The sequence below is a fragment of the Hyaloscypha bicolor genome (assembly GCF_002865645.1).
Source record: "Hyaloscypha bicolor E unplaced genomic scaffold K444scaffold_19, whole genome shotgun sequence".
NCBI classification, from domain to species: Eukaryota; Fungi; Ascomycota; class Leotiomycetes; order Helotiales; family Hyaloscyphaceae; genus Hyaloscypha; species Hyaloscypha bicolor.
This window is the reverse complement of record NW_020194521.1, coordinates 64,346-90,888: the sequence shown is the minus strand read 5'-3', so window position 1 is coordinate 90,888 and position 26,543 is coordinate 64,346. Positions and strand designations below refer to the sequence as shown.

General features: G+C 47.3%; 10 protein-coding genes across 10 annotated transcripts; 6 read left to right on the top strand and 4 right to left on the bottom strand.

Annotated features, from left to right (window-relative positions):
• Positions 1-4: 4 nt before the first annotated feature.
• Positions 5-4,077, bottom strand: K444DRAFT_660323 (uncharacterized protein; the record flags this gene model as incomplete). The annotated part of the gene is made up of 7 exons (XM_024886447.1): positions 5-433; positions 483-1,425; positions 1,488-1,556; positions 1,619-2,086; positions 2,142-2,219; positions 2,283-2,537; positions 2,770-4,077. The coding sequence occupies 7 exons, from the start codon at positions 4,075-4,077 to the stop codon at positions 141-143; spliced, it is 3,414 nt and encodes a 1,137-aa protein (XP_024741441.1). The 3' UTR covers positions 5-140.
• A 1,398-nt stretch (positions 4,078-5,475) lies between these two features.
• On the top strand, positions 5,476-6,601 carry K444DRAFT_287433 (acyl-CoA N-acyltransferase). The gene is made up of 2 exons (XM_024871631.1): positions 5,476-5,670; positions 5,726-6,601. The coding sequence occupies exon 2, from the start codon at positions 5,836-5,838 to the stop codon at positions 6,436-6,438; it is 603 nt and encodes a 200-aa protein (XP_024741440.1). The 5' UTR covers positions 5,476-5,670; positions 5,726-5,835; the 3' UTR covers positions 6,439-6,601.
• Positions 6,602-6,763: 162 nt separating this feature from the next.
• On the bottom strand, positions 6,764-12,286 carry K444DRAFT_520631 (Sec7-domain-containing protein; the record flags this gene model as incomplete). Its single annotated transcript, XM_024874060.1, has 2 exons — positions 6,764-10,984; positions 11,033-12,286. 2 exons carry the CDS (start codon positions 12,284-12,286, stop codon positions 6,764-6,766), a joined length of 5,475 nt encoding a protein of 1,824 aa, XP_024741439.1.
• A 290-nt stretch (positions 12,287-12,576) lies between these two features.
• Positions 12,577-14,504, top strand: K444DRAFT_608889 (dihydrolipoamide acetyltransferase component E2 of pyruvate dehydrogenase complex). Its single transcript, XM_024879466.1, has 3 exons — positions 12,577-13,040; positions 13,090-13,770; positions 13,825-14,504. Exons 1-3 carry the CDS (start codon positions 12,738-12,740, stop codon positions 14,239-14,241), a joined length of 1,401 nt encoding a protein of 466 aa, XP_024741438.1. The 5' UTR covers positions 12,577-12,737; the 3' UTR covers positions 14,242-14,504.
• A 277-nt stretch (positions 14,505-14,781) lies between these two features.
• Positions 14,782-17,285, bottom strand: K444DRAFT_582950 (uncharacterized protein). The gene is made up of 3 exons (XM_024877815.1): positions 16,920-17,285; positions 16,851-16,873; positions 14,782-16,802 (listed from the first exon to the last, which is right to left on the bottom strand). Exons 1-3 carry the CDS (start codon positions 17,199-17,201, stop codon positions 15,077-15,079), a joined length of 2,031 nt encoding a protein of 676 aa, XP_024741437.1. The 5' UTR covers positions 17,202-17,285; the 3' UTR covers positions 14,782-15,076.
• A 149-nt stretch (positions 17,286-17,434) lies between these two features.
• Positions 17,435-18,295, top strand: K444DRAFT_520694 (siroheme synthase middle domains-like protein; the record flags this gene model as incomplete). The annotated part of the gene is made up of 3 exons (XM_024874065.1): positions 17,435-17,533; positions 17,582-18,063; positions 18,112-18,295. The coding sequence occupies 3 exons, from the start codon at positions 17,435-17,437 to the stop codon at positions 18,293-18,295; spliced, it is 765 nt and encodes a 254-aa protein (XP_024741436.1).
• Positions 18,296-18,662: 367 nt separating this feature from the next.
• On the bottom strand, positions 18,663-19,289 carry K444DRAFT_520655 (DUF336-domain-containing protein; the record flags this gene model as incomplete). Its single annotated transcript, XM_024874061.1, has 2 exons — positions 18,663-18,943; positions 19,115-19,289. Coding segments are annotated over 2 exons (456 nt in total), but the record flags the coding sequence as incomplete, so codon positions are not given.
• A 2,080-nt stretch (positions 19,290-21,369) lies between these two features.
• Positions 21,370-22,560, top strand: K444DRAFT_287359 (HET-domain-containing protein). Its single transcript, XM_024871630.1, has one exon. The coding sequence runs from the start codon at positions 21,506-21,508 to the stop codon at positions 22,229-22,231; it is 726 nt and encodes a 241-aa protein (XP_024741434.1). The 5' UTR covers positions 21,370-21,505; the 3' UTR covers positions 22,232-22,560.
• On the top strand, positions 22,241-23,798 carry K444DRAFT_625780 (uncharacterized protein; the record flags this gene model as incomplete). Its single annotated transcript, XM_024882569.1, has 4 exons — positions 22,241-22,570; positions 22,721-23,119; positions 23,392-23,534; positions 23,792-23,798. The coding sequence occupies 4 exons, from the start codon at positions 22,241-22,243 to the stop codon at positions 23,796-23,798; spliced, it is 879 nt and encodes a 292-aa protein (XP_024741433.1).
• Positions 23,799-24,563: 765 nt separating this feature from the next.
• On the top strand, positions 24,564-26,224 carry K444DRAFT_660316 (uncharacterized protein; the record flags this gene model as incomplete). Its single annotated transcript, XM_024886446.1, has 2 exons — positions 24,564-25,540; positions 26,206-26,224. Exons 1-2 carry the CDS (start codon positions 24,666-24,668, stop codon positions 26,222-26,224), a joined length of 894 nt encoding a protein of 297 aa, XP_024741432.1. The 5' UTR covers positions 24,564-24,665.
• Between the last annotated feature and the right edge of the window lie 319 nt (positions 26,225-26,543).

The following is a 26,543-nucleotide window of genomic DNA, read 5'->3' as shown; positions in this document are numbered from 1 at the left end:
CAATCAGAAAGGTATTTCCAGTCCATTCGCAAATGAAAATCCCGTCATTAACAAGGTGAAAGTAAATTCGTACTGTACAACCGGTCATGGAACAGATATCCTGGGGGAAATCGAAGCTTGCACGTTGCCATGCATTCGGATCAGCCCTCCTCGACCACACCGACGAAATCGGCGACGTCGCTGGTTCCCATCACCGCATCAGCTTGCGCCTCAGCCTGGGCCGCAGAAGTTCCGGTAACGTCGCTTACTTCCATCATCGTATCTTCTGGCTCCTCATTGGTGAAGTCAATAACGGGTTTTGACTGGGCCTGAAGCAAAGGCGGGTTTGGTGCCGAGCTGTTTGGGTAATATGTCGACTTGTTGACCGGAGTGAAGGCATTGCTGGGACGGAACTTCTTGTTTCTTGCCTTTCCACCCGAGGGACCGAGTGGGGCTTTGTATCGTTAGTTACTTACCAGGCAAAGAAGGATGCGGTCACGTACTATTCATGATCTTGTCAAGCTTCTGCCGCCTAACATCTCTCTGCCGCAACTTCGCCGCCTTCAAGATACTTGAAAGGTCACAAGTAAGTTTGGGACTGTCAAACCCCTTGTCAACATAAGGTCCTGGACCATACCGCGTCGGCAGCCAATTGGGATTCAAGACTTCAGATGTGTCTGGCGCCTTCGGCTCCTGGTGCTGACCCGGGGTGTGTTCTTGCTCTTGTTGTTGGCCAGCAATTTCGTTCTTCCTCTGTTGCTTGAAAGCAACTTCCTGCTTGTGTTGTTGAAGAGCAAGCTTGCCGGCAATCTGTTGCTGTTTCCATGCAGCTAAATCAATACGAGCATCTGTAATGTTGCTGGAGTCGCTAATGTCCAGCGTGCCTGGGACACCAGTATTCTGCGGTTGGAGATATGGATCCACGCGGAAGGCATTTTGGTGGCCCCAGGATTGCTGGAAGTGTCCATTGTTTGCTTGCATCGGATGATCAGACTGCATCTGCATGTTCTGCTGAGTAATGCCGAAGTCGGCGATGCGCATCTGCGCAGATTGGTATTGCGGCTGCATCCGGATATGAGAATCCCCCATTTGGACCGGAGCAGGATTAAATCCGTATATCTGCTTGTTCTCTATCCACATCTGGCGCAGTTCCGTTTCTGCTTGGGCGTAGAGTCGAGCTTCGGTGGCCGCCACATGGTCTTTTCTCATCTTCTTGATCTGAACCCTCAACAGTGATTTTCGATCATTTAACTTTTGTCTGAGCAGAATAAGGTCTGCGGAGCCTTGTTTCAGGTCGGCTTTCAGGGTCGGGAGTTGTAGATCTTCTGAATTCGAAAGTGACAGTTGCTCGATTACACCTTTCTCGGCGTTGAGAGCATCTTGTTTGGCGGCGATTGTTTGTGCCTCAGCGAAGATAGCCGCGTGCTCAATCTCAAATGTCTGTAACTGTAACTGAACGTAAGCTAAGGTGCTTTTGCCTTGTCCCGTTTTGGGGAGATTGAGCGTACCATATGCTTTGGCATCTCAGCCATTCCTTCCTTCTTTCCGAACGCACCACCCTGAGCAAGGGTTCTAAACTATTTACGCGCGTTATTGTCGACGATTCTTGAAGTTTGATGGTGAACGGAATGATACCTACTGTTTTTGGACGTCCTTCCACCGCAGTAGGAGGCTGCTGCGGACCAATCATGGCTGGAGTTGGAGGTCCTGGCTCAATCGGGGCAGTAGCAGGCATCTGCATGTTCTGTAGTCGCTGTTGGATGTCTGCGTTTGGCTCCTGGGTATTTTGAAGAACTTGCTGTGTTTGATTTATCGCCTTTACCTGTCGCTTCTTGAGAATCGTAAAGTTGCCTTTATTGGTAGATGCACGCTTTGCCAGCTCCATACTCCAATTGCTATTGGCACTCCGCCACTTATCAAGGTTCAATTGCCGGATGAGAATCTGCGGATCACCGGGCTTTGCTTGCTTCCGACCATCGATCCAAGCCTTCTCAGTTTCGATAGCTGCCAGTTCCACAAGGATAGATTGTGACTCGAGGGCGATTGCAGACTTCTCTGCCAGAAGCTCTTTCTCCTGCGCATGTAATTCCGCTATTTGCTCCTTCACCTGCAGATATGTTAGAAAACGTTTGCCCTGTCGCGTAAGAAAAGATCGGACATACCTTTAGTGTTGCCGCTGTGAGTGGGACTCCTGGATATCCTTTGCTCACACGGCCACTCAGAGCCTGTCCTCCGCTTTCCTGCTTGCGTCGTGTTAGTCCTACATTATTCGCATGCTGACGGTGGACGCAAAAGATGCATACCATGTTGAGACCGCAAGGTCCTCTCGGTTCATCAGCTGGCTCTGCGGGTACTGTCTCCTCAACCTCGCTACCTGCTTCCGCTTGCTCAGCCATTGCTGCCAAGCTCTTCTCTTGGTCGAGATCTAGTTTAGAGCTCATCCTAGCTGGACTTGGAGGAGGCTCTTGCGTGCCAATCGTTGGACCAGAGAGGTCTGGAATTTTTGCCACCCTAAGACAGCAAAGACGACTCGTATCCGTGACTTCGCAGAGCTTGCTCTGAGTTCGTCCCAACAAGAGCACGAATGTGCAGAGGAAAGAAGAAAAATTAATTTAATGGAGTTGTTGACTTCGCGAAAGATCCATACATGAGCTCCCGAAGCGAAAAAAAAATAAAAACGCTGCGACGCTAACGATAATGGTCGACTCCTCCTCGCTTTTGTTACCACTGTGCAAAAGGGATTGGATACAAATTCACTACTTAACAGTTGTTTTTGATCCATTCACAGACATCCATGACAACAGCCTCCTCCACATGCCCTTCCAGCGCATAGTCGTCAGGAGTTGACGGCCCCTGGCCAGCCATGAAGAGGTGATTTAACCCTTCGCCCACCTTGATCTCAATATTCTCCTTCCCCTCCAATCCTTCTTTCCACATTACCAAGTCATCCTCAACCGTAACTTGGTAGTCCCTTTCAGGCTGCAAGATCCTGACCGGAATACTCAGCTTCCTCACCTCGGCAACCTGATCATACTCTTTCACGCTAAACCAGTATGATGCTGGTGCCCCAAATGGCAGTTCCCCCTTGTTCTTTACATTGAAGTCTGGCTTCCCAATCACTACAACCTGCTTTGAAAACAAGTCCACATAATCTTGCGTAGCAAAGGGAGGCTCGTGATTCAACGAAACGAGGTACTTCATCTGCCTCAACGCCGAATCATACATCTTCCCACCTGCCGCACTCAGCATGACAACCCCTTTGATCTTAGCATCTGCATTTGCAACCATTGGCGCGACCATAGCACCCAGACTGTGTCCAAGGACGAAAATAGGGATATCAGAGCTAGCCAACTTGTCCCGGAGAGCCTTGATGGCTGCATCTGCGTATGGCAAATACTCTTTCTGCAACGTGATATTCTCATCTGAAATCTTCGATGACTCAGCACTAGGTTTGTCCCATCGAACCACAGCGATGGCGTTACTCGCCAGACCCCACGCCAGGTCCTTGAGCGGTTTGTTGGGCTCCAATGTGCTATCTCTGTCTGTTGGTCCAGAACCGGCTAGGAAGACGACGCCAGCAGTCGGTTTGCTTTTCGGAATACTCAGTGTTGCTCCGACCTCGACACCATCAGCCGAAAGCACGATATCTTCCTCATCAAATAGACCGGTATCCACATATTGGGGCTGTTTCCAGGTGGAAGGGATATCTTTCGCGGGCTTGAGACGAAACCCCGCAATCAATCCTTTGTCATCGATCGCGACCACCGCCAGCAGTTCCCCTTTCTCAAACTCCACCAAGACTTTGACCACTTTCTTGGAGCCAATACCTTCGACTTCTACCGGGGTGAACGAGACGAGTTGGCCTTGAGCAGTCTGCAAATCCTTTAACGCTTTCTCAAGTGTGGCCGGCGAAACGAGGAGTTTGATCGTACTCGAGCTATTCTCGAGAGCCTCCGCGAACTTGTGGGCTTTGATGAGATCCAGGAGTTTCAGTACAATGGCCGTGGCCTCTTGTTTTTCAGTCGCTGAGAGAGTGACCTTACGTGGGAAAAGACTTTCTGTGAGCCAATGCCACGCTTTAAGGAGGTGGGAACGCATCGCGGCAAAGCAACTTGGGGGCGAAATCGACTCAAGTGAGGCAATAAAAATTCAACAGTCGAAGCGGGCAGTTACTCCAAAAAAAATTTGAACGATGGGAACAGCTCCCTGTACCAGATTGTCTCTCTTATGTACCTTCGTCCCACGAGGGATTTCCATGCCACAGCGCAGCTTCCCCGAACCAACCCGATGGCTCTCCCAAACTTTAGACACAGCACACGACGACTATCGCGCACCCTTCCGTGAATACGCTGAAATGATCGAAACAAGGCTGACGAGCTCTCCTTTCACGGAGTCCACACCTTATTCAGCACCGTGTTCAGCACTGGCTGAAATGCCTCAATATTGGACGAAAAGGAATAGGGATAAGGTTGGAGATGTTGCGATGAAAACTCGGTTAGACCCTGGAAAGCCATTCCAGCCCCATAATTTCGGGGCAATGGAGCCCGAGTCACTGGGTCCACCACTCCCGAAGCTCATCTTTTCTCAAACTTTATGGTAACGGCCCTGCATTACCACTCCCATACACGAATCTCCCCCAAGGGCGAGAGCTGCCAGCAAAAGATGGGACTCGGGAACAAAGTCTCCTCTAGGACTACGGATGCATCTCAAGAACGCAAGTATTCCGATGGATCTCTGCCAAGAATGTGCTAAGAATGGAGAGACCGGCGATCAGAACTCGTGCCAATGTACGAGTTGATGCAAAAACAACATGGCCAAGCGGCCGAGGAAGTCCCCAAGCATAGAGTATGTTCTCTCGAGCGCAGAAGGCCATATTTTCTTTTCTTTCGAGTGCAGAACGCCTTCTTCACAGTGTGTGCTGAACAGGGCCAAAAGTTCCTGGTATACAGTGTTAGTGCCAGCCAGACCCTCGCTACCGCCGGTTGTACATGCATCAAAACGGCGGAAGCGCTTGTACGATCATTCTCACTGGGTACCCTAAGACATTGCTAATCTTACAATGTTCAGGACACATTCTGTACTTCCTTCCCGTGCCATCACACTCTCTCCCGTCTTAACTTCGCCGCAACTACTGCTCTCTTCTCCCTATGTTTCTCCTTATTAACATAAACAGTCGCCACCTAATTTCCTCACGGAACTAATTTAAATAATTTTTTATCAACTCTAAAATTGAACTTCTCTACTCGAACTAACTTAATCTTTTCTCCGCTTATCTTATCACACGTGTAAATCTCTTTACCGAAGAGTGACAGCTCATTGCTCTTACTGCTCTTCAAACAATAAGCAGTGATACCTTTTGTCTGGGGACCGGACTCAGGAGATTTCATAGTCATCTCGACCTGGCTGCGAGCGAGCGCCTTCTCGACGATAATGGGGATATGCATGTCTTCTGACAGTGCAGAGAGTCGAGAATACCTTTCGGAGGAGAGAGTTGTCGTTTTTAGTGACTCCACTCTTCCCAGCCCGTCTACGGGCAAGAAGCGTCGAAGCAAGGATGGATGCGTGTCTCGCTAAAGTAAGCGAGGTCAATAGGGGGGGACGGATACCAATTGCCTTGTCAAGCACGATTGAAACAACCCCTGTTTGGCCGACCATTTGACCGTGATGGCAGCATTAGCAATGAGTCACACGGTAAGTGCTCTTATAAAAACAGAGTAGTTTGGATGTCAATAGCTGATTGTCCAAGGCTCTTCATCCAGCATCTTCACGCACTCAACTAGCACTCTTTTTCTCAATCCACACGCTCCAGACGGCAGTCTCTCACGCGCCCCCTTCGCCTAAAACCGCACGAGCAAGATGCCTTCCCCACTCGCAGGCCCAACTAACGCCCCACCAATCCTTACCCTCACCCGCTCCCTCACAATCCGCCCCTTTCGCACCTTCGACGCCCCCTCCCTCGCCCACCACGCCAATGACAAGGAAATGTGGCTCAACGGCCCGGACATCGTCCCATTCCCCTTCACCCTCACCTCCGCGCACTCCTACATCGCACGCGCCAGTGACTCTCGCAACTGGGCTTGTTCCGGGGCATCGTGGACCGGACCCGCGCTTCCATCCATGTACGCGATAGCTTCCCGCGATGTCTGCATCGGCTCCATCGAGTTCTGTCCAGGCGAGGATATCAGAGCGAGGACGGCGAAGATCGGGTATTGGGTTGGCAGGGAGTATTGGGGGAAGGGGATCATGACGGAAGTTGTAGGGACTTTTGTGGGGTGGGTGTGGAGGAGTTTTCCGAAATTCGTGAGGATTGAGGCGGAGGTGCATGATTTTAACGTTGGGAGCGGGAGGGTGTTGAGGAAGGTGGGTTTTGAGCACGAGGGGACATTGAAGTGGGGGATTTGGAAGGATGGAAGGTTGGCGGGGTTGGAGATTTGGGGGCTGGTGAGGGGGAGTGGGTGAATTTGTTGTTGTAGTTGTTTTTGTTGTTGAGCTTGATTACTTCTCTCGCCTAAGCTCTGAAGGTTCCGCGCGAGGGCTAGGAAGAATCTAGTGGAAAAATGATAGATTCGCAAAAAATGCAACGAACAGATTGTAACCATGAGCAAAGCAATCCAAGTCTACAAACATCAGATTTCCGCTGCTCGTTATATCATACAAGACACCTATCCATCTACGAATTATCCGATCCCTTGCAGTCCACCAAACTCCCCAACGGCACATCATATTCTGCCCTAGATGTCACGCTGAAATAGAAAACTAAAGAAATGAAACCACTTCCTCTTTCTCAATCCCTTCTACTCCCCCTACGACTCGCGAACGAAGCCGCACCAGGACTAACCGGTGTCTCCGCCCTCATCCCTACCCCCAAACTCAACCCGGTCAGCCCCAACTTCACCTCTCCCACTCTCCTTAGTAACCCTTGAAGTGCAACTCTGACCTCGCCTCCCAGATCCCTATTCAAAAGCTCCACACCAAGCGGATAGAAAACCTCGACATACTTCTCGAACCCTTCCTGCGGGAAATTCGTATAGCCCTCCAACACATCGACAACAACCGGCCTCCATGCGATAATGTTTCGTTGTTGTGATTCTTCTTCCAACTCCACGAAGCCGCGAATAATGTCCGCGCACAAGGGGACGAGTGCAGCTTCCGTGTCTGAGCGGTTCCGCAACCGCTCGTCGGAGGTGTCGTGGTACATGCGTAGCAGGATGCTCACGTACGTTGCGGCAGACCCGCTCTCTTGCTTCAGAAGGTTGGGAGGTTGTTTCATGAAGCCTTCGCGCCATAATCTCATTCGTAGCTCCTTGTTTTCGTTGAACTTCTTCGCGAAGAGGAAGGATTTCTTCAGGAGGGCCATAAGGCGCAGTAGCTCGGGGGAAGGAATCTGTGCGTAGACTGCGTCGTTAGAGAAGAGCTCGTTGACGGTTTCGATCATTAGGAGTTGCAGGACGCATTTGGTGATGATTTGGTTGAAGAAGCGGCGTCTGGCTGCTGTGACAACAACGGGTTGTTGTTGCAGGCCTGATTGCGGCTTGTAATCTTCGAGATCCGTGGCGGCGGTCGTGGGCGTCTTGGCTTCGTCGTCGTTTACACTTTCGATGTCGGATGTGGAGGCGCCATTGGTGCCGTTTATCTTGAGAGATTTGTCGTCTCCTAGTTCTTCTAATGGCGAAGCACCGTTCGTAGGCCCGTCGGCTCCCGAGGATGAGGTCGCAGCAGAGAAAAGTTGATAAGCTGTTGTTCTTTCGAATAACGATACGAAGGCTCCGACAATCTTCGACCAATGTTCTGGTGTGAACTTGGTGACGTTCTGCAAGATGAGTTGTTGCAGACAATTGCTACCGATTCTTGCGATTGTATCATTCTCTTGGCATATGCATAAGGCGAGCAGATCCAAAAATCTATCGAGCATGTATTCAAGCGATTCGAAATAATGGGTGAAGAGTGTGATCATATTCCGGAGAGCTTGGATCATGGTTGTTGATAGCCAGACGGAAAGCTCTTCATGGGTGAGAGCATTCGACAGTTCAGACTTCGACTTGAGCACCATGAAGATAGGGTACAAAAGCTGTCTCCAAAGAATATCCCAGAAGTCAGGCGGGAAGTCTCCACCATACCGTATGAGAGAATCGAAGAGGTAGTTTAGCGCATTCGATCTGACTTCAAGGTCTTCTCCAGTCATCAAGACGTCATGGAATGCAAACAGAACTGGGAACCAGAAAGCTTCCTCTTGGCTTGTTCGACTGATTTGCTTCAAGGCGCCGTCAGCAGATTTAGCCGAGCCATCAGAGTTGACATTCGATCGGTTCGATAGAGGACATTCTGGTGTCTTGAGCATCTTGGGAATTATCGACTTCAGAGTCTCCATTGCCTGCAACCCTTTCTTTTGGAACTTCATGTTCTTGGAAAACTCCGTCAAGCATACGATGAGATCTGCAAAGGCACCTTGAGAGATGACCACACCAAACCGGGTCTTGTAAACCTGGTTGACGTTCTCAAACGCGAGATTGACGATACTCTCGTATGGTTCTCGGGCAGCCACGGTGAAAACACCAAACATCGTTCTCCAGCCGGATCGAATGTTCTCTCCTCGGGCTTGAATCATCTGGATCAGACATCGAAGAACCATATCCTTGACAGTCACCACCGTAGAGTTAGACATGACATGCTCGAATGGCTTGAGGAAATCTTTTTGGAACTTGAAACCTGGCAACTCCTCGATCTCCATAAATCGCATCGACAACTGCCGTAAAGAGTCCAAGGCGAAGAAGACAACTGCGGTATTATTATAGCAGCCCACGCGATTGAAGTGCTCGCCCAAGACCACCCAGATATTTGTCCATTCGAATCTGACTCGAGTCATGTTGTAATAACTGATCTCGACCAGCTTTTGAAGACTGTATGTTCTCGGCGATTCGTTTTGGCCTGAGATCTTGATTTCCTCCCAGCTCACTTCTGTAAGCGCCCGCACGAAATACACGATTGCCTCTCCAGAGAGATTCGCAGTGTTAGTAAATATCCGGTCCACACCTTTTATTACTTCGTCTGACCGGCTTTCCATGGCAATCTCCATCGAGTAGCTTGTGCTTGAGGTGGTGGATCGAGGCCTTGGCCGCGACGGTCTTTGTGACTGCGACGACTTTCTCGAAGATGCAGTGTCCGGTCTTGAGGGGGCAACGATTCGAGCTTTTGAAACATCTGGTATCGAGCTTTCGTCCACTCCATCTGATATCAGTTGCAGTCGGTCAAGCTGACTGATACACATTAAGATATCTCTCCATGAGGACTTCAAGAGATTTCCTTCTGTCTGCCCAATATCGATCAACACCTTCAAGGCTTCAACGTTCTTTGCTTGCATCTCAGTTGGGTTGTTGAGGTTGGTAGCATTCTTCAGAGCGGAAACAAAAGCTTCTCGTGGCGTTTCCAAATCGAAAAGGCATGCAATACGAACTGCCAGTTTCATCCCCTCCATACATAGTTTGATGATCTCAATGTTGTGAGCGTTCTGCATTTGACCAGAGAGACCTGAAAAGAAAGACATCCAAGTCACGTCAAACATTGGCCCGACGTGCTTGAACGATGTAGCTGGGATGAATTTGATTGCTCCAGCCTTGGAGGAATTCTTGCGCTGATTTCGAAAGAGGTTCTTGAACAATTGCTCTGATCTATGGGAGATCTGTTCGGATTGCTGCAAATATGCTTCACGCTGGAGATCACGACCAACAGTTGCCAACGCCTGACCCAAACCAGACGCAATGCCGCCCGTGGACTGAGGAACGCCATTAGCCGCAGCAGCCTCTCGCTCACTCTTGAGCACAATCTCCTCTTTCCGAATCTCATCATATATGCCAATGAGATATTCGTCCGGAAGATCTGCGTTGTCGTTGATGCCTCGATTATTTTTGATGAAGTCCTCCTTCGTCATTCGCTTCACGACTTTGCTGCTGTGCTGATCGGTGTTCAACATCACCACCGAGTAGGACAGAACATAAGCAGTGTCTGCGTTAGCAAAAGCGTTGGGATTCTGCATTACATATCGATTGGCGAACTTCAGCATGAAGCGATCAATCTTCTGGGCCTCGCCGGGAAGCCTGAAAGATTGCAGGAATTGCCTCAAGGCATCAACGAAACGCCGTTTTGTGAAGTCCATGGCGTCCACGAATGCATGCATAATCGAAATGTTCCACTCGTCGCCTTCGCCCAAGAATTCTCCAATCTGGGCTTTATCTAGTTTCTCTTCTCTGAGTAAGAAGAGAGCGATTTCTTCGGGGGTAGAATGTGAGATGAAGCCTTCTTCGAGTAAAAGTTTGATACCCCGTTTGGGCTTGAAATTGAACTGTTTGATGGCATTGCTCAGGGCAGTTTTTCTCTGCTTCTCCTTTTCTAGTTGCTCGGGGTCGTCATCCAATAGCGGGGTCGAAGGGTGAGTTGGGGTATCACCATTGGTGATCTTTGAAGAACTGTCGTTTGCTGAGGGATCAATCGACTCGCGAAAATCCTCAGAAGCCCTGGTATCCGTTTCTAGGTTGCCAGAAACTTCAGCGATGCCTTGTTGAGACCAGTTGACCAAAGATCTCAAAGTCTCAACCAGAGCGTCCAGTGCTTGCCTTTTGATGATGTACTCTTTCGGAACCTCATCATCCATAGTCGTGTGGCGATCGTTCATATGCACGGTAGAAAGTGGCGGAGGAAGAGTTCCACGGGATTGCCATTCTGATCCGTTTGACCCGGATTTTGCAGCTTTCTCTTCGTATTGTTGCTGATGAAAAGGGGTGATCAATACGGGAGAGCTGGCTGCTCTTGAAAGATCTTCAATTAAAGTCTGGAACATGTTGTCGACAGAATTCCTGTCACAGTCGTAGTTGAGGTATGTTTCAACTAAAGCTCGTGGGTCTGCACAGAATCGCTGTAGGATTCCCATGAAATATAGCTTCTGTGCCACAGGCGCATTTCTTCGTTCCAAAAGGGCGAGATAAATCTCATTTAAGAACACTTCTATCTCTTTCTACAAATTATTAGCAACATGACCTCAAAGCTAAAATATCACACAAACCTTAAATGGAGCTCTCATGAACTTGAGCATAAGCCAGAATATCTCGCAGCACACCTCAAATACCCTATCCACTGAACTAGCTCCATTTCGTGTGATGCTGAGACATAGGTAGAATTTGATGGCCTGTAGAAATCCTGTCGGCTCGTTGCTTTTGCTGTTGGTGATCGTACATAATGGAGAAATGAAGACGAGCATATTATTATTGAGTAAGGTGTGAATGAGGTGAAGTGAAATCAATTTCGAGCGCATCGCCTGCCCCTTTAAATCGTACAGTTGGTCGGGAGGCAGAACTTTCGTGCTGAGATTGCAGAATGATCGGAAAACCAAGTATGCATCTCGTATGTAGACCTCGTCCTCGCTCTCGTCACTGTCCATACCCTCATCTGTGGTGCTTTCAGGGGGTGTCTGTCCCGAGTTCGATCGTGGCGATGGCACCACAGGCTTCACTTGTGTGACCATCGTAGGCCCTTCTCCCATCTGCGAGTCGTCGAAGCTCTTTCGGTGTTCGAGGTCCTTGAGAGTGAGTTTAGGCCCGTCCTCGCTGGAAGGAGCTTCGGATGCAGCGCTTTCCTCTACAGATTCGTCCATATTGCCCGAGGCTTCGTTGATGGATTCGGTGGCATCGACTGTAAATGAGCTCGCGTTTGCAGCACCCTTCCCTAACCTCGACAGGTTCAGCCGTGCCTCTTTCATGTGTATCCGGGTCTTGACTCTCTCGAAGACTGTCCCCACCATCTGCGTCAATGTCCCCTGCGCCACCTGCTGGTTCGCACTGCTTTTCGAGAGTAGGAATACATTGTAGACTTGCCGGACAGCTTTCAGCAGTCCAGCACCATGTACCACAATTTTGTCGTTCAGGACAGCTGCAAGTAAGGACTTGACAATCTGCAATTGGATTTCCACCGGTGTAGTCTCCCCCTGGAAGCAGTTGCATATTGTATCGATCGCTCGTTCGATCAGGGGCTCTCGAGAAGCCTCCTTGTCTGCATTCGGCGATGATGGGACTGAGAAGTAGGAATAACTGATAAGCTTTCCGATGCAGTCCAAGGCAGTCGTGGTCAGGGGAATGCTCCCGGATTTTGTCGCCAGTTGCAGTGGCTCGAAAATGACCTCGGGGTCTGGTAATTGGGGTTCATGTTCCTTGATGCCTTTCAGCGCTTTTTGGACCGAGTCGTTCAGCTGGTGTTTCTTGTGTGCCTCCTTCGAAGCCGCAATAGCTTCGAGGGCCGATACCACAAACACTATTGAGCTCATGGTGGGCTCTGTGAGGGTCCTCCTTCCATTCGCACGTATGCCCTCGTCCTGCGGTCGACGATTTGTTCGTTAGAGTCGCAGAAGTCGGAGTGCGAGATTTCAAAATTCTGGGCTACCACGTAACCCCCAGCTCGAAATAAATCCGAGCGGATCTGACAGTGATAATCGCGGGCAAGGGGTTGCGCCTGCCGGGCCAATGAAAACCGCTCGGGCGCTTCAGGATGCGCTAGGCGGGTTCAGCCCGTAGCTCGCCTGCAAGCTCCCAACGCCGACTGAATTTTGGCTTTCCCGAATTTCAACATTTCTCCTTCAGCTTATTGTCGCGCCAGCTCCAGCTCCAGCCACCGCCCACGTCGACGTCGTGAATCCAGGACGTCAATTGTCTGGATACGTCTTGAAGCTTGCCTCTCGTCCGATTTTCGACCTTCGTTCTTTCTGCAGCTCCTTCAAAATGTTCGCCGCGGTGCTGAGACGGCGCGCCCTGCAATCCTCGCTCTCCTTCCAATTCGCAAGATGCTATGCCTCGAAACCCTTCCCACCCCACACGGTGGTCACAATGCCTGCTCTATCGCCGACAATGACAGCAGGAAATATTGGGACGTGGCAGAAGAAGGTTGGGGATGCGATTTCACCCGGTGATGTCCTGGTTGAGATTGAGACGGACAAAGCTCAAATGGACTTCGAGTTTCAAGAAGAGGGTGTCCTGGCAAAGATTCTGCGGGATTCGGGGGAGAAGGATGTTGCAGTTGGCAATGTGAGTCCCCAATTGGGTTTCTAGCATCTGTGCTGCTAACCTTTTCAAGCCTATCGCAGTTATGATTGAGGAGGGTGAGGATGCGGCGGCTTTTGACTCTTTCACAATTGAGGATGCTGGTGGAGAGAAGAAGGCTCCCCTACCACCGAAAGAGGAAGCCAGCGAGTCTTCTGAGCCAGCAGACACGGAATCCGGAACAGCTCCTCCCAAATCCGAGACATCAGCCCCCGAACCCATTGAAGAACCCTCAAGCGGTGGCAGACTCCAATCAGCTTTAGACCGAATCCCAAATGCCAGCGCTGCTGCAGTTAGACTGGCTATTGAGAATGGTATCAAGATTACTGGCCTCAAGGGCACCGGAACTGGCGGACAAATCACGGAGGCTGATGTTAAGAAGGCTCAATCTAGCAGCGCGTCAGCAGCTCCAGGTGCTCCAACGGCAGTATCATCATACACCGACACTCCTACCACCTCTATGCGAAAGACGATTGCCAACCGCCTTACCGAATCATTTACCCAAAACCCTCATTACTTCGTTGCTGCCACCGTTTCCGTGTCCAAGCTCCTGAAGCTCCGACAAGCTCTCAACGCCTCCGCAGACGGAAAATACAAGCTCTCAGTTAACGACTTTCTCATCAAGGCCTGCGCCATTGCATGCAAGAAAGTCCCCACCGTCAACTCAAGCTGGAGAGACGGTTTCATCCGACAATTCAATAACGTCGATATCAGTGTAAATTTTCCCTGACCCTGTCTCGCCTCCAAGAACTAACACAATAATTCTCAGGTCGCAGTTGCAACACCTGTTGGTCTCATGACACCTATCGTCAAGAACGTTGAAGGTCTTGGTCTCGAATCCATTTCCGCACAAGTTAAAGATCTCGGCAAGCGCGCAAGGGACGGCAAGCTCAAGCCAGAAGAATACCAAGGCGGAACCTTCACCATCTCTAACATGGGCATGAACCCCGCCATCGACCGCTTCACTGCCGTGATCAACCCGCCACAAGCCGGTATCCTTGCCGTCGGCACAACGAAGAAGGTCGCGATCCCCGTTGAGTCAGAAGAGGGGGCATCGATAGACTGGGATGATCAGATAGTTGTTACGGCTAGCTTTGATCATAAGGTTGTGGATGGTGCTGTGGGTGGCGAGTGGATCCGGGAGTTTAAGAAGGTGGTGGAGAATCCGTTGGAGTTGTTGCTTTAAGTGGATGAGGTGCGCGTGAGGGGGAGGGGGAAATGTGGTGCTTGTAATCGGATGGCATAGATTCCCCATGTAACCTGTACAATGACCACTTCTGCATTATTTGCAAATAAAAAGAATCTTGTTGCTCCTTTTTTTGCTCCCGTTCAGGATGTGAAGTATCGTGTGTTCACGAGCTTCAATGTTGCTGGAGACTGGTTGGGAGAGTAAAGATTCGAGAAGGCCAAAACTTTTGTGTATATCGAATCAATGTTCCCAAAACCCTGATAAATTAAGAGTCTCCTCGAACTCGAGAGTGACTTCTCTCTTACATTGTAAAGTCGTAAATCGCACTCAATGTACCGAAATTTCCAATCCATTGAAAGCCTGTCGACTTTCGTCTGATGTGAAAGCTAGATCCTTTCATCTAATCTCTACACCTTCAGTGAATTGTCATCCTCGACCTTTTGCTGCACATCGGTTGAATGTTCCAAAAGTTCTGACACATAGAGATTGTCACCGAGGCGAAAGGTGAATCTCTGAGATTTGAAGAAAAAAAAATTGGTTACGTATTGTTTTGATGTTTCAGGCTTTCTGAGAAATTGCGGGTGATAGGCAATTCTTCTGTACAAGCACGTCTCAAGCAGGACTCCACACTTCGCCTCGGATGAAGATAGTCCACTGCTCATATAGAAGTCTGAACTTCTTCTCATATAGACTGAATATACGACAGCAAGATAAGATACTCAAATTGAAGCGCTCCAAACACCCCCCGATGTACCCGCTATCCGAACGCCTCGCAATGCATGCATCTGTCGCCTCCCTATAAACATATACCCCAAATGCCCCATCCCCTATATCACTTTTTCCTCTTCCCAACCAACAAGCTCCAACCCCCTCCCTTTCCATCCCCACTCCCATTACTATTCCCAGCATAAACCCCCCTCCAATCCAGCTGCCCCAACATCCCCCTCAACCCATCAATCTCCCTCTCCAACTCGCCCTTACTCTCAGCCAGAACCTTAACCTCATCCCACTTCCTCCCCTTCTTAGCACCCTCAATCATCTCTCCCACAAGAAACTTCTGCTCCTCAAGTACGATCAACCTCTCCCGCAATTCCTTCTCCTCTGCTTCCATTTGCGAGATCTGACTCGAGTGGGTGCTTGACACCTGGCTAGCGGAGTCCATGTCGTTGAATTTTATCGCTGCCAAGGCGCCTACACGACCGTTGCCGTTGCCGTTAGTGGAAGATGAGGAAAGAGAATGCCCGTGCGGTGATGCGTGTTTTAGGATTTTCGGGAGGGATTTTAGGGGGAGCATGTGCAGGTTCAGGAAATTTGCAGATTGTTGATAAATTGCTTTTTGTAGCCTTTGCTGCGTCGTACTTGTTGTGGGAAGGTCCCGAATCCGTTTCGCTGCAAGATCATATTTCCCAAAGCTATCTATCAGCCGTTTCCGCACTTTACTCGCTTCGGCGAGTTGGTTGTGTGAGGGGGGTTTATCAGGGTCTTGGAGTGCGATGATCAGGCGCTGGAAATTCGGGAGTAGAAGGCGAATCCCCTTTTCGAATTGCAAGAGATTCTCGTACGCTCTTTGGTCGGGTGGTTTATGGGAGAGGGCAGAGGCGAAATCTTTCTTGGAGAATATTGTGGTGCGGCAGTCGCGGCACATGCGGACGTCGAGGGTGAGTTCTGGGGGCGAGGAGGGAGATTTCTCTTTTGTAGATGTAGGGGCAACGTTAAGGCCTACTTCTGAGGAGCAGTTTGTGCGTGGGTCGGCGCAGACTACGCGTCCGCAAAGACGGCAGTGGTGCCGCCTGAAGGACCAGGAGCCGAATTCTTGGTGGCAGAAGGGGCATTTGAGGACTTTGGCACCCTCTTCCCAGGTGACGACTGACTGTTCCAACAGCTTTCGTTGATTCTTTTGCCCTGCTAGTGACAGGATTCCTCCATTCGAGGCCGACATATCGTCTGGCGGACTTGCCAATAATTGCGTGAGTTTCGTAAGCCGTTTCTCCAGCCTCGAAACTTCCAAATATTGCTTGTCCACCGTCTTCCTCCTCAAGGCCAGAAAGTCGCTCGTATGGTCCCGTGCAAATCCGTGCTCATTATATCCCTCTCTTGACTTGAAGCAAGTCTCGCAGACTCGACACCAGAATCCTCTTACTGGCTCATGCTGGGCGGACCTCGAGAGCTTCATCTGGTACATCGTATGATCCTCACAGAACAGACGCCCGCACTTCCTGCAGTTCACACTCCCATTCACCGGGCCCAGTCTCTTCCCGCATGCTGGCTCTGTACATAGGTCATTGTATCCTGACCTTTGCCAATGCGACCTCGTAACAACCTCATCTGGGTCAGGTCTGTGTGGTTCGGGTGTTGATATTCGGTTGCCTGGAATAACGCTTGGTACAGGTGAAGGGGCCACCACCTCATTTGATTCAAATACATCTAGTCCTTTCAGTTTTTGGTTAATGACCGCCAGTGGTTGGAACTTCTTTGCTTTGAGGACTTGTTTGTCGAACCAATTCTTTACTTCGTCTTGCTGTACTTCTGGTAATTCTTGGTGGTTGTCATCGAGATGTCTGCAGATGGTCAACTATAAATTGAAGTTTCTTGGATATCGTAAATACCTGTTTAGTTGCAATAAAGTCATCTGCATAGTGTCAGCAGAGATCTTAATGGTGCACAGTGAAACTAACCATTTCCTCGTTGCAGATCGGACACAACAGCTTCGTGCTCGCCGCAGCGACTGCTGATGGTCCTCCATTCTGCAAAGACACTACTGAACTCAAGTCCTGGTTCACCTCAGGTAACGGCGATGTAGCCAAAGGGGAAACCGTAGAATCCCTCGAATCCCCCGAAACCAAACTCTCAGCCGGGGAGACCAGGCTCGACGTTCGTTGATGTGCCGGAAGGGCGGGAGGCGCCAAACCCTTCCCACTACCCAGGACCCTCCCGCCTCCCAGCTTTCGACCAGACATGGCGGGAGTATATCTTCTTCAGAGCCTCAGGGCCGTGCCAGCTCGAGGTGTTGCTTCTCCTTCGTCCTTCTCGTTTGAGGATCATAGATGTTCACCTGGGGCAGGTGGACTGCACGCCGCGCTAAGCGAGCTGCGAAGTCTTATCGATCGGCGCTAGTCCTTATCGTGCTCGTGATCCTTGTAAATAATGTATCTCCGGAAAATATATCTCTCCAGCTTTCACAACTTCCGAGATGGGCGACGAAAAGTTCCCAAGGGTTCAGGGAGGGGGCTCATTGATTCTCGCGTGGCAAATCAGGAATAAGAGGGTCCTGGTAGTGGGTGGCGGAGAGGTAAGTCTTCTCAAGGACTCGATGCAATTGCCACTGACCTCGTTGCAGGTTGCTGCGGGGAGAATACTCAATGTCCTCAATGCAGATGCGAAAGTCACAGTTGTGTCTCCTAGACAAGGACTGAATCACGAAGTTGCATATCGAATCGAAAAAGGACAAGTCGATTATGTGGACCGAAAATTTGAACCTTCGGATCTCGATAATGTGGATATGGTTTTGACGGCAATCGATGACCCTGAAGCTTCGTCACAGATATGGAAGCTATGCAAGGAGAGGAAGATTGCGGCCAATATTGCAGATGTGCCTCCCGAGTGTGACTTCTATTTTGGGAGTGTGCACAGAGATGGACCTCTCCAGATTATGGTGAGCACGAATGGGAAAGGTCCTCGATTGGCAAACATTGTCAGACGCTCAATAGCAGAGAATCTCCCTGACAATGTGGGAGAGGCTATTTCGAAGATTGGAAAGTTAAGGCAGATGTTGAGGAAGGTTGCACCCAATCCTGAGGAGGGTCCAAAGAGGATGGCATGGTGAGCCTCTTTTAGAGAGCTGTTGAGTGAAGTGCTGACAGAAATAAGGATGATCAGGGTCAGCGATGCCTACAGCTTGGAAGACTTATGTGAGATGGATGAAAGAGATATGGCAACTCTGTTGAGGTTCTACGCTCCAGACAAGGTTCCCAGATTAGGTTGTCTGAAGGCCATGGAGGAAGATTATGATGCATTCGATGGGTCGTTTGGTTTCTGTGTTGGATGGGGCTAGACCTACCATCCTCAGCCCCTGGTTTACTTGCACAATATGGAACCGATGGCGCCAAGGCTTGGTTTCGTGGGAGGAGGGTTGTAGAAGGGAGTAAGTCACTCACGTGACGACTGTGATGGATGTCCTTCTATCAAGCTGGATTTTACCAGTATGGGAAACAAGGAGAGCGAGGACCGGACACTACCGAAGAGACCAGTTTTGTGTCAGTGAGCTATCTCTCAAAATGTAGTTACATGAAGCACACCTCCAGCCCACCACCTACCTCCTCAAATGAGCCAGGAACGTCACAAACAGAATATGTACACCACAACCAAAAATTACACACTTCATACACCCTCTCACCGTCAGCCCCCTCATCTTGCCCCCTCTACAACTTCGCTTTCACCCTTCTCCTCAAAACCTCCTCCAACGCATCCACCCCCGCCTGCACAACCTGTTGATCCTGTGCCGGCGTCCCCGTACTCGCGCCAATCCCCCCAATAACCTCCCCCCTTGCATTCAAAATCGGTAGTCCTCCACCAAACGTAGCAAATCTGCCTCCATTGGTGTTACCGAGTCCGTAAGCCACTCCGCCTGGCCACACGGCGTCTTTGTACATGTGTGTACCGACACGGTGGCCCGCTGCTGTGAAGGCTTTGTCCATTGCTACTGTGAGGTTGTAAGTATGATATCCCGAAATTGGGAACTGAAATCAGTGAAATATAGCTTGGATTGAAATGCTCATTCTCATCCGAGATGCGGGCAAGAAAGACTTGACGAAAATGCCCAAATTTCTCAAAAACAGACTAAACATAATGAAACAAAAATGAAGAAACATACTGCTAATACTCGTAATCTTCGCCCCCTCCATCCTCGAGAAATGTAGTAAGTGTGTCGACGCATCAACAACCGCGATATTCATATCAACCTCAATCTCCTTCGCCTTCTTCTCCGCGGCTGCAACGGCGATCTTGGCCCCTTCGAGGGTGAGCACTTCTTGGGTTTTGGTTGCTATATCGCTTTAACAATTTATTATGTACGGAAAGGAGAAATTTCAGATGAAAGAATGAGGAAGTGGAAGAGGATGAGCATGAGAATGAGCCAGGGTTGGGATGGGGGTGGGGTAGATCACCAACAGCCAGCGCCGTTTTTAGCTAGATTTGCCGAGCGGGAACCGGAGGAAGCTTAAATTTACTTCATCAATTTTTTTAATTTTTTTTTGTAGATATATCCTTTCGTCCGATATCATCAAGAAGCTCGCACACTGACTTCTGATATCTTGAGTGGGGAACGGGTTGTCAAGTGTGCGGAAAGGTTCCAGTGAGCTCTTTCCTGACTGGCGTCATGCGGCTGATTACGAGTAACCGAGATCCCTAGTCAATGCACACCCCAAGCGAATGCACACCCTTCCCCCACCAAAACCACCCATTTTTAGACCTTAACAATTAAGTAACTAATAATTGGATTAACTTTAAAATTTGTATATCATTAGTTTTATATATACTAAGTAAGATTATGCTATAGAGTTTACATAATATTATATATTACGTATTTAATATTAAGCTTAAAGTTTATAAATTACTAAGATTTAATATTATTTAAATAAAATTATAAATCAGATTAGAAACTAAAAACTACTTAATGTTATATTAATAATATAATATAGTAAAGGCTTTTATTAACTGGTTTTATTAATATATCTTTATAATAATAAAGTATATTTAAAATATAAACTTTTTTAAAAATATAATTAATACTTATATTATAGAGATTATTTTTAAAAAATTTAATAGAGACTTTTATTTTTATAATATAAAAAATGAATTTAAAAAAGTACTTAATTTTATAAGAGTTTATAATATATTTCAAATTTTTAAGTTTTAAAGTCGAATTTTTATTTAAATTAATTATATTATATTAAATAAAAGAGTTTTTTATAAAATAAAATTCGTAATATTATAAATTAGTATATAGAGTATAAAATAAATTAAAAGTCTTATTAAAACCGGGCTTATATATATTTTTATATTTAATAAAAACTTTTATACTATTTTTTATTAATAATATTATACTTATTATAAGGTTATATAAATATTTTATATATTAGAATAGTCGCTTTTAGCTAACTTTATATAAGGAATATTAATTTCAATTTTAATTCTTTTTAGCTTTTAATTTAAGTTTCTTTTTTTTTAAAAAAGAAATCTTTAAATAAATTTTAAATCTAATATATTATTTTATATAAAAATAATAGTATTAACTTATAGCTATATATAAGATAAAGTGAACTTATAAAAATGAAGCTAAAAGTATTTATATATATAAAGATATTAAGTTTTAAATTAAAGAATTTAAGATTTTTAAATTTGTAAATAAAAGCTAATTTAAATAAACTTAAATTCTAAAAATAGCTACATATAATATATAAAAGAATACTCTAGCTTCATCTCTTTTTAAGTATAAAAAATTATATTATTATTATTAATAGTTGTTTAGTAAATAACTATTTAATATTATAAGTTCGGCTGAAATCAGGGTGTGCATTGATTGACTAGGGATCTCGGTTACTGTAACGAGCCTGGTAACCATATGTCTGTGCATTACAGGGCCTTTAGCGACCAAAAGACTACTGAAGCAAAATCCAAACTTTTTAAATTAGTAAGAGAATCTTTAAAACTCTTTCTCAAAGTAATATTTACCTTCCTATCATTAATATGCTCTAAGCTTTAAAGGTTAGAGTTTATAGTTTTTTAATATAGCTTGATTAAAGTTGTCGATTTTGTTTTAACGAGGCCTGAAAAAGTCGCTAAAATCCACAGACATATGGTGACCGGGCTCGTAAAGAGGTCGCTCGCTGCCTTCGCGTCATCTCTCCCAGGCATCTATGAAAACCACCCCACAGCACCATCCGCTTCCCATTCATTTCTTGTTGCTCAATCTTCTGCATTGTTGAGGTCATCGAGCCCTGCCAAACGCATTGAATTGTTGCGAAGGCTCTCCGTCCCTCACACAACCAGTGCGCAAAAGCAGGACACGCAAACCTGGTGCAGATACCACTCAGCGACTCCAGCGCACTCAGATCACCTTGTGGTTATTTCTATCTTCTTGGATCAAACATCTTATTTATGAGCTGTCTCGTAGTTCGAGGTCGTGAGCTTCGGTACCCCCCCTAGCCGCCTTCACCTTTTGGGACCTCCAGGATTTCGGGGCAAGCCTTTCTCGGAGGATATAATGCGTCTCTTGAACGTCAGGACGAGGGAGTTGGAGGAATTCTTCGAGAAGAGAATTCCGAAATACGCCATTCTTTCCCACACCTGGGGTGAAGATGAAGTCACATTTCGAGAGTTCGATTTTGTTGTTAGACCGCGACGCACATCTCTCAAGATTGATGGCTGCTGCGCTCAAGCTCTGAAGGGTGGGTTCGAATACGTATGGATTGACACCTGCTGTATCGACAAGAGTAGCAGCGCCGAGCTTTCCGAAGCTGTCAACTCAATGTTCGCATGGTACAAAAGAGCTGAGATTTGTTACGTATATCTATCAGATGTGTCCTCGCATGAATTGGATCCTATCAACGAGCATTCCGATTTCAAAAAATGTCGATGGTTTACCAGGGGTTGGACCTTGCAGGAATTACTGGCACCCCATGTTCCAACGTTCTATAACACATCGTGGCATCCTCTGGGTTTCTTGGATAAAAATCCCAAAAGGGGATTGCGGATGCGTTTGGGATATTTTGACCTGCCGTCTTACCTGGGAAGGATTACGAAAATACCACCGGAAATTATTTCTGGTGAAAAGAATTTGACTACGCCATCTATTGCCATGAGAATGAGCTGGGCGTCCACGAGGGAGACGACTCGGGTAGAAGATATCGCATATTGCTTGCTAGGCATCTTCGACATTGCCATGCCAATGATATATGGCGAAGGAAGGAAAGCTTTCATGCGCTTGTAAGAAGAGATTATGAAGAACGAGGATGATCGCTCCATTTTTGCTTGGGGATTTGACACCGTTGGAAGCAGAATATCCTGTTTCGCCAATTCACCAGCGGACTTTGCAGGCTGTGGTGACCTCGACGATTTTAGAACAGTCGGTACCCATTCCGGCCATGTTGTAATGACAAATAAGGGATTGAGTATGGAGATGCGCATCATTCGACTTACGACTGGAGATTACATTGGACAACTCACCGGCAAAATCCTAGACAGATTGGTGTACCTTGCGATACCGTTAATAAGGCATAGGCGGAAGGAAAACGTGTTCTACCTACCTCGAATCAACGTTCCTCAGCCGGTTAGTTGGTTCACTTTTGAGAGGGTCAGTCCCAAGCCAATATATATAAGCGAGTCATTTCCTAAACTGGCGCTCTGGAGTACGGGCATTCGACTTTCGCGGGATTTCTTGACAAAGTTCCACGTGAGAGAGGTACATCCAGCAAACTAGGATCTGAGCCGGGGCTGGTGTTACACGAGCCCCGGTGAAGGTTTTAATGGGACGGACAGAACAATCTTTCTGGGCTGCAGCGACCAACGTGGAGAGAAGTTTGCCATCAAGATTGACTACACCTTCCAGCTTGCTCATTCTACCAAATTTTCTCCTTTCCTTCGGCCCATGACCGCACACATTTACGCCTCATCCCTTGTGACTGACCACGGCCGCTCGCTCTTGGAACGCATTATTTCTACAGGGCACTTAATTGGAATAACGATGGATTGGAAGGAAGACCTCGCCTTGGGCCGGATTGAGGCATCCGGTATTGCTGGCGAGTTTCACAGCGGCTCCACCTGGTGGTTGAAATTGGATGGGTCTGACAGGAACAGATGGAAGATTGACGTTGTCGATGTGAGTGATTCTATCATTGGCGAGGAGCTTGTTAGGAATCCTTTGCTGGTGAACCTTGCGATAGCGATGATGGAACCAACTACCCGCGGAAGGATTCCCCCTTTAACGATTCCGAGGCAGAGTTTTCAACATAGTCCTCGGCTTTGTCAATGCTATACACGGTGCTCGAGACACTGCGGTAGAAAGCCGTTCCCCCTTCTCGATCTTCAAGGAATCTCAGCATTCAACCGTCAGCTTTGCACTTTGCAATAACTCGAGAAACGGGAATCCAGGGTTTCAAACTTCACTTCCCCGGATTCCTGTGGGCAAGGCACTCCCCAATATCTGAATTCGGAGGATCCAAGATCAAAGCTTGTAGGGTGTATCCGCAGGTACACAGAGATCGGCTGAGAAATCCCACAAAGAAACGAAGATGGTGTGTCGTGGGCTTCACACTCCCCATTTGGCTAAGCCAGCTGCCAACAGTTTGTCGGTTTCCACGTGTCGACCGCGATGTCGCCATTTCACCTAGATTAACCAAAAGAACTCTTCTGGGTACGGGTAGAGATATTGGATACCCGGGTATTTTTACAAAAGGAGAGATATGCTAATCTTATTGTCTTCCGATTATGATTTCATCAATTCGGGCTTAATTCGTGGTTAATTTTATACTTAATTTGATACGTTTCCTAGGTATTGAAATAAACCACACGTACATCCATTTCAGAACGTAAATACGCACCCAGAGGAAAAATGAAAACTTTGACAAGCCACAGCCGCCTCAAGTAGCTTCTCTCCTCATTACTCCAACCCCCCCTCTCAATAAATCGACATACAGCATTACTAACCGACGCTAAGTTCTTCCTCCAGCTATGACAACGATTTATCAGCCATCGAGAGTTACTTTAATATATCTGCGGTAGGCCCAATCCTACTCCCACTCGAAAATAGTCTACTACGATGAGGCTCAGAGACTGAAGTACAAAAAGGAGGGTTTCCAGCAGCTAATTTCGGGAAAGCTGACCCCCGTAATACGTCACACATAACCTTACAGTAGCGTCTTGGCACTTAAGTAACTTTTGACCACTGCCTCCGCGTCTCACAGCCGTCGTCCAGAAATCAATTTCCACAGTGCTTTTTCCGAGGCTGAATAATAGCGCTTGCACCAAAGCCATGGCGCCGGTTTTCTCAGTTAGGCATCCAATCTGGTTTCGGGTAGAGGAGGAGCTGAGTCATCTGACCTGTTATGCAGTTGCTCCTACAGCCTCAATCGATGTCCACGGACCCCTCAATTGCTTTGGGCCTGGCAAGGGGAAGTCCTAGAAATCGCACGGAAAGTTCCATGCTAGCCAGTGTTTAAGAAGGTTGGGCATGCCCACAACGAAAGGTCATGGTCGTTGAAGTTTATCAGACTTACTTTGCACTTTCTGCGGCGCTGTCACTCCTTTAAGTCTTCATTCACTTGCTCGGGCATTACACCCTTGAATTTATAAATTTCCTTCAGATAACGTCAACGCTCATTTCTCGACAGACTTCCCCAGCGTCGTTTTGTGTCCTCGGGGCAGCCATGCTGTTCAACCTCGTTGTTCCCACCCTGGGAGTCTTGCTGCCATTCCTAGCCCAACAAGCCGCCTCGTTCAATCCATCATGGGGCTACACTCTCTTTGGCGCCCTCGGCCATCCGCATGAGCAGATGACGTACCAAGGTCTCACAGACAAGTACCTGGAATACTTCGATATCGGCGAGTTCTCCGTCACCAACTCTATGGATCTTGCGCGAAATCAGATCATTGCAGGTACAAAGATCGTCGACAAGCACGGGGATGTTGAAGCCGAGCTAAGTGAGGCTCACTGCGACGATGAGTCCCTGCAACTATGCCACGAGCGCCTCAAGTCTAACCTCACCGTCATTCGGACCCTGCTAAAGGCTGGAAACGTCGGCCAGGCTAGGGACAATCTAGGCAGGATGCTACATACCTTGCAGGACTTCTACTCCCACAGCAATTGGATCGAGCTTGGCATGACCGACATCAGCCATAACTTGGTACAGCAGTGGCCCCTCGAGAAGCTGGTAGACGACACCAAGAAGATGCCGTCTTGTATAAATTGCACGTATCCTGGGACGCCCGACTTTGCTGTTGACTGGGAGCTCAGGTGGGACGATTATGCGCGGACGAAGGCTGTTTCGAGGCCGGGAGCGATTACACCAGATCCTATGTCTGCCGTGACTAAGGGGATCATCGCATTCCTAATGGGGCTCAAGAAGTTCAGCGTGAGCATTATCAAGCCCATCGCGAAGAGATACCTTGGCGCGGAGGTACCGGAGGAGCTGATCGACGCCCTGGCAGGTCTCGGCGACAGCCTCCTGAACGTCAAACCAGACTGCCGGGCCAACCTGAAGGCTCAGTTCACGCTCCCAGCCAGCCAGTTCCTTACCACGGGGTACTTCGGTGTTGATATCGCGACCCACAGCAAGCACACACCGGCAGGAAAATGCAGCCAAAGCCGGAAAAGTCTTTTACTAATAAATCTAAATTATCTAACTTGAAATATATTATTATAATATAAAGTTTTTTTTATATCTAACTTATTTATTATATATATATAATAGCTCGAATAAAGAAATATAAATCTAAATAAATGTGAGGCGCACAATATAGCAGGGTGCTACGCAAGTAGTCAAGGTAAGGAGGTGGAATATAGGGTAAAGTATGGAGTGAAGCGTGGAAGTATATTGATTCCAAGAACTGGTTCTCAGTAATAAACTAATCGATGCCCATTTCCCAAGCTCGCATGCCTCCATATATAGAATCTAGTGTTCCGCTGGATGTACGGAAGCACTAGTCCCAATTAGGGAGTGCGATCCCACATAAGCACTAGCCCAATTAGGCTACCAAATCCAGCTGGACGCTCGCTGTTAATGTGCGCATCACAATAAAGTTTAGTAATATATTATTATTAGAAATATAAAAAGAAGTATTTAATAATGCTTATATTTTAAGACTACTCAAATATTTCTTTATTAAAGATATTGTTTTTCTTTATAATATAAGGCTAGAAAATAACTATTTATTAAAGCTTTATTATTACTAGAAAGAATTATTTAGAATTTTTAGAGCTAGCTAAGCTATTAGTACCTTTATAATTACGGAACTAAATGATATTTTTCGAGCTAGAACTATAATTATAAGCTATTTTAAGAAATTTGTCTTTTATAATATTATTTTAGAAATCTTATATAATTTATATTACTAGAATAAAGAAATATTAGAATGAATTTATAATCCAGTTCAAGAAAGGCCTAATACTTGCAAGAAAGTATTATTTCCGAATATAAAGATTAGTATTTTAGAGAAAAAGAATATTAATTCGAATCTAGAAAACCAGATTATAACTTAATAAAAGTAATAAAAAAGAGAAAAAGAGGTTATAAGAGAAAAGAATT

Excerpts from the sequence above, each read along its gene's own strand:
- K444DRAFT_287359 (XM_024871630.1), top strand. The coding sequence starts at position 21,506 with ATGCGTCTCTTGAACGTCAGGACGAGGGAGTTGGAGGAATTCTTCGAG.
- K444DRAFT_608889 (XM_024879466.1), top strand. The coding sequence starts at position 12,738 with ATGTTCGCCGCGGTGCTGAGACGGCGCGCCCTGCAATCCTCGCTCTCC. Across the intron at positions 13,041-13,089 it reads AGGATGTTGCAGTTGGCAAT|CCTATCGCAGTTATGATTGA; the intron begins GTGAGTCCCCAA and ends AACCTTTTCAAG. Across the intron at positions 13,771-13,824 it reads TCAATAACGTCGATATCAGT|GTCGCAGTTGCAACACCTGT; the intron begins GTAAATTTTCCC and ends AATAATTCTCAG.
- K444DRAFT_287433 (XM_024871631.1), top strand. The coding sequence starts at position 5,836 with ATGCCTTCCCCACTCGCAGGCCCAACTAACGCCCCACCAATCCTTACC.
- K444DRAFT_582950 (XM_024877815.1), bottom strand. The coding sequence starts at position 17,201 with ATGTCTGGTCGAAAGCTGGGAGGCGGGAGGGTCCTGGGTAGTGGGAAG. Across the intron at positions 16,874-16,919 it reads CGATCTGCAACGAGGAAATG|ATGACTTTATTGCAACTAAA; the intron begins GTTAGTTTCACT and ends GACACTATGCAG. Across the intron at positions 16,803-16,850 it reads ACTTTATTGCAACTAAACAG|ACATCTCGATGACAACCACC; the intron begins GTATTTACGATA and ends GACCATCTGCAG.